This window comes from Gracilinanus agilis, chromosome 4, assembly GCF_016433145.1.
Source record: "Gracilinanus agilis isolate LMUSP501 chromosome 4, AgileGrace, whole genome shotgun sequence".
Lineage (NCBI taxonomy): Eukaryota > Metazoa > Chordata > Mammalia > Didelphimorphia > Didelphidae > Gracilinanus > Gracilinanus agilis.
This window is the reverse complement of record NC_058133.1, coordinates 30,090,204-30,097,712: the sequence shown is the minus strand read 5'-3', so window position 1 is coordinate 30,097,712 and position 7,509 is coordinate 30,090,204. Positions and strand designations below refer to the sequence as shown.

Below are 7,509 nucleotides of genomic sequence, written 5' to 3'. Positions count from 1 at the left end.
GCTGGGAGAGGCCTAGAACAGGGGGTGTCAGAGCTGGGAGAGGCCTAGAACAGGGGGTGTCAGGGCTGGGAGAGGCCTAGAACAGGGGGTGTCAGAGCTGGGAGAGGCCTAGAACAGGGGGTGTCAGGGCTGGGAGAGGCCTCAGAACATATAGATATATAGAGATAGAGATAGAGATTTATCCAACGTCCCACACCAAGTTAGTGGCAGAGCGGAACCTAGAAGCCATTTCTTCACTCCCAGGCTGAGGCTCTTCCTGCTGGACTATACGAGCTGGGGTTGAGGAAGCCGTTGTATCGGGGCCCTCCTCCGCCCCTTGGCTGTCCCCAGACCTCAGTCCTGGCCCCGGCCTGAGCCTTCTCTGCCCCTTTCTCTCTAGGGTCTTCATCGTGTTCTTGGTCGTCATCAGCATAGTCTGGATTCCCATCATCCAGAGTGCCAACAGTGGGCAGCTCTTCGACTACATCCAGGCTGTCACCAGCTACCTGGCGCCCCCCATCACGGCCCTCTTCCTCCTGGCCATCTTCTGCCATCGGGTCACGGAGCCGGTGAGTGGCCGGTGCCAGGGAAGGGGAGGGAAGCTTCCCAGAGCCCCGCGAGGAGGAGGCCCTGGGTGGTGGGTGGGGTGGCGTGGCAGGGAGTTTATCGCCATCATCAGGATGATGCCATTGGAAAAGGGCTGGCCTGGGAGACGGGACCTTGGATCAGATCCTGGCTTGGCTACTGGTCATGGGAGACTTCGGGTCATTCTCTTTCCTCTTCTGGTCTCTGTAAAGTGAGGAGGCCCCACATCTGATCCCATGATCCTCTAGTTCCTCATGAAAACACAGGCCCCTTCCCTCCTGCGGACATCGGCTTTTCCTGCAAAATGAGAACAAATTTTGTGACAGTCAGATCTATCCAACAGGCCTGAAAGGGACTGAGCTCCCCGTCCCTAGAGGCTGCCTGGCCCCCTGTCAGAGCAGCTGTACAGGCCTGAGAGGGACACTGGAGGAGATTTCCTCTGGGGCTCCTGCTGCCTCCCAGGCTTGGGCTCTGGAATAGGACACTGGCTTAGCCCCCTCGAATGGTCAGTGCCTAGTGAGGGTGGAGGTTCCAGGCAGCAGCTTTGGGAGGTTTGGACCTCGGACAGAGACCTGGGTCCCTGCCAGTGGCTCCTGCCCTCTTTTTGCAGGGAGCCTTCTGGGGCCTCATGTTTGGCCTGGTGGTGGGTGCCCTGCGGATGATCCTGGAGTTCTCCTATGGGGCTCCCTCGTGTGGGGAGAAGGACCCCCGGCCGGCCATCCTGAAGGACATGCACTATCTCTACTTCGCTCTGCTCCTCTTTGGCCTCACGACTGCCGTCATCCTCGCCGTCAGCCTCTTCACAGCCCCCATCCCGGAGGACAAGGCAGGTTCTGGCCCAGGAGGGCAGGCCTGGAAGTCAGAGGCCAGGGTTCAGCTCCCAGCTCTGCCACACGTGGGGTGACCATGCCCCGGTGACTCGGCTTCTTGAGGCCTCTGTTTCTCCCTCTGTAAAATGAGAGGATCAGGTTGGATGATCTCAAAGATCCCTTTTAGCTCTAGGTCTGTGAGCTTTGAACATGGAACGACAGAGGGCAGAGGGCTGAAGACAGAATGTCAGCTGGGGACGTGGGCCTTAGAACAGGGAATGGCGGGGCTTAGAGGGGCCTTTGAATGAAGGACTGACTGAAGGAAGAAAAGACATTCATTAAGGATTTGTCTGTGTCTGAGGCAGTGTGGCTGTTCAGGTTCTCTGTCCTCACCCTTCCTCCCCATGAGGCTTTCCCCCATTGACCCCCTGATTGGAATCCCTGGATTGTCTCCCTCCAGCTCATTCCCCTGACCTGGTGGACCCGAAACTCCAGAGCACCCGCCCTGGAAGGGCACTATCACACCCACCCACCAAGGGACAGAGACCCGGAACTGTCAGCCCAGGAGAGTCAGACAGAAGAGAGATTGAGGGATGAGACTGACCTGAAAAAGGAAGAATCTCCAGGTAATCTGGGGCAGAGGGAAGAGGCAGGCCGGCATCCCATGGAAAGAGGCCCCAGAAGAAGCCAGCAAGGTCTGAGAGTTGCCTTCAGTTCTAGGAGGTTCACATTTGTTTCTGTGTCCCTAGAATGCAACTGTTTCTTGTATGCAGTCGGTGCCTACTAAGTGTTTATTGCATTGAAATGGAGTCAGGAAGCCTTGGTTCTATCTTGGCTTTGCCATTTAGCTGTCCTGGGATGTAGGCAACTCAAGTCACTGCCATCTTTGATCTTTAGCAATCTCCTTCAAAATGGGGAGAATAACCCTTGGATGGCTACATGAAAGCATAGATACCATAGAGAAATTGGAACTCCAGATAGCAAATTCACAGGAAACAAAAGCCAAGAAAACAACTAATAAAGCAAAACCTAAATTGTCTATACAAATGTAGTACCCCCTTCTGGGCTCTCTCCTCTAGTTATAAGTTTTCAGGTTGGTTTGAGGAACGGGTTGCAACTACTCTGGTTCAAGAATATTCTTTGGATCTACACTCCTGAACCCCTATCAGTGAGCTTATCTTTAATAGTCAGACAGTAGACACAATGAACTCAAAGCAAAAGTATTTGCTAAGAAAAAATATTAGACAGGATCTATGAAACACCCCCTGCCCCATAAACCTCAGGGCATAATCTCCCACAAATACACATGTTATCAGTGGAAACAGACTTAAATATATTAGCAGCAAAGCATATACATAAGGAACACAGGTGGCCAACATAACTATTACTGCAGGATGCAATATAATTTTTTTTCTTGAGGTATCTCTTGCTGGGCACAGTAACTGTGTTGAGCAAATCACTTAGCTGGATGCCTTAAGTCTGTTCCTCTCTGCAGCTCTACTCTCTACCGCCAAAGATAATTTCCTCTTGAATCCACAATCAGTTCTCTTCTCTTCTGCCATATGCCATGCTCTCTAAAACTACTTCCTGCTCCCAACTTTTTGTAGCTGTCACTCTCTCTGTTCACTCTGAGATATAACAATCCCTTACTAGGCAAATAGTCTATGATGGCAGGGAGTAAATAAAATCTTTCTTCCTCCATCTTCTCTTAGAGTCTCAGGGGCTATATGCCCCTTGATCTGCTCCCTGCTTTTTGTATCTTGAATGCCCATGGTGTTGGCAAATTCAGCTTTTTTAAAGGCCACCAGAGATGTAGCCAATCTTTGGTCAGTCAATGGCCAACTGCCTTCTTAATGCCATGAGAGAAAACCCCTTGACCCTTCATAAAAGGATAACAGGGGCAGCTGGGTAGCTCAGTGGATTGAGAGTCAGGCCTAGAGACGGGAGGTCCTAGGTTCAAATCCGGCCTCAAACACTTCCCAGCTGTGTGACCCTGGGCAAGTCACTTGACCCCCATTGCCCACCCTTACCAGTCTTCCACCTAGGAGCCAATACACAGAAGTTAAGGGTTTAAAAAAATAAAAAATAAATAAAAGGATAACAACTCATAAACACATTTTTGCACTTCATTTTAACATTTTTGTACCTCATTATTCCATTTTCTGTCTCCTTCATTTCTGTGATTACATCAGCTACACACAGAAGCACAAAGTGTGAACAACAAATAAAAAGAGCTAAGAAAGTGAAGAGATCTCATTTAGATCACCAGACTTGGTGGGCGATATCCATGACTAGAATCCATATGTCAATCAATCACTAAGCACACTAATTGTATGCTTCCTATGTCACCAGAACCAGCTGAATGCCAGGGATACAAAAATCAAATTAAAACAGCCCTTGCCTTCAGGGGACTTTCATTCTAATGTGGAAGACAAACATGTAGACAGATAGACAGACAAACAGATAAATGGATGGATGGATAGATGGATAGATGGATGGATAGATAGATAGATAGATAGATAGATAGATAGTAAATGGATGGATGGATAGATAGATGTATGCATAAAATATGCAGAACAAAGATAGGGTAGCTTTGGAGGATGGGGTATTGATAATTGAATGGGGGTCAGATATCAAATCAAAGACTCACAGATTATGAGAGTTGGAAAGAACCATCCAGGCCAAACCTTATACAAAACAAAGGCTTCATGTGGAAGGTGGTGCTTGAGTTGGGTCTTAAAGAAACCAGGGATTCTAAGAGGGGATCCAGTCCAGACCTGGGGAACTGAGGCACAGAGAAGAAAGATGGAGCACCACGTATTTGGGATATTAGGACCAGTATGCTTGTGTCTCAGATGTGTGGAGGAGAGTAATGGATAAGAACTCTGGAATATGTTCTGGGTGGGTATCCATGATTCCAATGGTCAGGGCTCAGCTGACTCTTCCCCATCTCTTCTAACTCTGTTCTTCACCTTGGTCTCTCTCCTTCCCAGTTTCCACCCAGTCCTGTTGGCAGAAATTTTATTTCTGGTTCTGTGGGCTTTCCTCAACCCCCACACCTATCCTGAGTCCTGAAGAAAAGGCTGCAATGGAAAGAAAACTGACGAGTATAGAGGAGACACCACTGTGGAGGCGCGTTTGTGACATCAATGCAATCCTTCTACTCACCATCAACATCTTCCTCTGGGGCTATTTTGCCTGAGTGACTCATGTGGCCCCACATCAGTCTAGAAGGAATAGACCCACTCCTATCAACCTGCCAGAAAGGCTACCATTGGATTTAATGGAGGGAGGAAGATCTTGGATATGAACCATGATGATCGCAGGATACAAAAGGTCAGTTGGAACTGGACAGGACTTGAGACCACCTCCACCAGTCATTTGCCTACCCATCCTCATCTCTGCTGATTGGTAACCTACTGGACTAGCCCAAAGGACAGAGCACTAGACTTGGCACTTGAAGCCTCATCCATGTACTCCTTGCTCAGATAGCCAAGGACTAAAGGCAAAGTCATTTCCCCTCTTAGGCTGTTTCCCCATTTGTATGGCCCTTGAAGGTTTACAAAAAGCTTTCCTCCTAAGAGCCTTATGAGGTAGGGAGTACAGCATCACTATTCTCTTTTTACAGATGAGGACATTAAATTTCAGAGAGGAAAAGTGGCTCCCCCAGGAGGATAGAGTGGACCAATGAGAAGGTTCAACTAGAAGCTTAATGCCTTGTGGTATTTCTACATTTCCAAACTGCCCCTCTGCCACTCTGACATGAGACAACAGTCATGGGCCTCTACTAGGGAAGATACCTGCTTTTCTTCTTCTTTCAACAACGACTTCTTCATCATCTCCTGAGTACCCTCTCAGGAAGTCCCTATGGGTTGCCAGGGAGCCAGGAGAAGATGGAATGAGTTGGGAAGAGGATTGTCAGACTAGTGAGGTTTGGCACTGTCTCACTCCCTTCTCACTTTCCCTTTTAACATTCCTACTTCCATCCCTTCCTGGGGCCCTGATAGCTTCACTTTCTAAGGTCCTACTATGACCATGCTGTTCTTCTATTCTAGAACCATCAGTGGTTCCCTACTTCTGAAGACTATTGGTCCCTCTTGGCCCTATTCATTCTCTGGGCTTTCAATCCTAGTGCCTCCCATTCTTAGAAAGAATTCCTCCTTTCTCCCATGCCCATTTATACCTGTTGAAGTTCCTTCCATCCTTCAAGTCCTAATCAAGGACTGCTACCTCCAGGTAGCCCCATCTGCTGCCTCTGATGAAAGTAAATCCCTTCCAAGTCTATATCATTTGGGGAATAGCTGAACAAGCTGTGGTATATGATTGTAATGGATTACTATTGCGCCATAAGCAATGATGAATGATGAGTTCAGAAAAACCTGGAAAGACTTATATGAACTGATACAAAGTAAAGTGAGCAGAACCAGGAAAATACTATATACAGTAACAGAAATAGTATACAAAGATCCACTACAAAGAACTAAACTATTATCAGCAAAACAGGATCCAAAGATAGCCCCAAGGCCCTCCTGATAAATGGAATCTGATTGCAGATGAAAGCATGCCATCTTTCACTTTATTTCCCTCATGATTTTTTTTATCATATGTGTGATATGCATCTTCTCTCATGTCATGGAGAATATGAAAATATATATTTTATGAAAACACTAGTATAATCTATATTGGATTGTTTACCACCTCAGGGAAGAGAGGAGGGAGAGAGGGAGAGAATTGGAATTGCAAAATGTCAGAAAACAATTGTCAAAAATGATTTTTACATTATAAAGGTGGGGCACCAGGGATGTTATTATTATTATTAAAATGTGACCTAAATGATTTGTGGGTTCACACTGGGTTGAAGGAGAGACAGGACCAACCAGAATAGGGAGACCAGGGTTTACAGCCAAGCTGTTAACTGCCAATAGGAATGGCAGTTAGGCCAGGGCCTATGGAACCAGCAGGCAACAGGTAAAAGTATATAACAGTTTAATTGTGGGAAACAATAAAAGGATGGGAATAAGGGATTCTATACTTATAACCTAAGGGCAAACCACAGGGGCAAGAGAAGGACTTGTCTACACTATACTATTGACCTAAGCCAGGCAGGGCCCAAAGGAAGCAGTACTGAAGTCACAGGGAAAGCTCCTCCAAACCTGGTTCCAGCCAGGTTTGGTCATCTCAGCTAAAAGGCCTGAGGATGGCTTTCAATTGGGGTCTCACAGTAAATCCAAGGATGGTCACAGGATGCCAAGAGCCAACTCCACCAGGTGATCCCAGGTACCCAGGTAGGGAGAGTGAGTTTGCAACGCTGTCCACCAGATCACAAACCACTTCCCCACTTGGTGCTGCTCTGCAGGTCTGTTGTTCACTTGCTGAAAGCCTCCACCTCTCAGGATTCCAGGGAATCTGGATGCAGTTTTTCCCTAACTCTGAGATCTCCCAGGGTTAGCAACAGTTATGTTCCCAACCACTAATGGAGTCTTTCTCAGAGCACAAGCCCCACTTCCTCCTCCTTCATTCCATCTTGGAATCCTCCAGCCCTTCCTGTTAGGTCCAACACTAATACTAAATTAATTGCTAAATAACCATCACAACAACATGTAATTGAAAAAAAGGAAAGAAGAAAAAGTAAAGCCCTTTCTTCAAATGTTTCAATGCTCTTTAAAGGCCTGGAACTTTCTCTCTGCCCCCCCCCCCCACTCACCCTCTGCTTTGCATCATACTTGCTCATGTCCCTATGAGAATATAAGCCACATGGTAGCAGGTACCTATTTTGGGGAAGCCCAAATTGTGGATGGGGGGGGCGGGGAGGAAGAGGGTAGAGGCACATGAGGGAAAATATATGACTAAATTGAGAGCTGTGAAGATTAAAATTAGTATCCAATAACTAAGTATTACATTTTAAAAGTTTTATTAATAATAACTAAAGTAAAAAGCTACCTAAACCACCCAGCCTGCTTGAGAAGGAAGAGAGGACGAGAGAGGCAGAGTCTCAGAACTTATACAAATGTGACCACGGAACATGGTGGAGAGATTAAAAGAAATTTTGGGAAATACTAAGGGACTTCTGGGGGATGAAGTCCAAGGGTTCAAAATCTCCATTTATACAGAACTCAAGTAAGAATTCAGTGGATGA

General features: G+C 47.1%; 1 protein-coding gene across 1 annotated transcript in view; it reads left to right on the top strand.

The window, feature by feature from the left end:
* Window positions 1-5,014, top strand: part of SLC5A9 (solute carrier family 5 member 9) — a 19,374-nt gene extending 14,360 nt beyond the window's left edge. Inside the window, exons 6-9 of the mRNA XM_044674814.1 lie at window positions 331-548; window positions 1,175-1,390; window positions 1,834-1,999; window positions 4,367-5,014. Coding sequence (XP_044530749.1) covers window positions 331-548; window positions 1,175-1,390; window positions 1,834-1,999; window positions 4,367-4,575 — 809 coding nt within the window. The 3' untranslated portion in view covers window positions 4,576-5,014. The remainder of the gene's footprint in view (window positions 1-330; window positions 549-1,174; window positions 1,391-1,833; window positions 2,000-4,366) is intronic.
* Window positions 5,015-7,509: the final 2,495 nt, after the last annotated feature.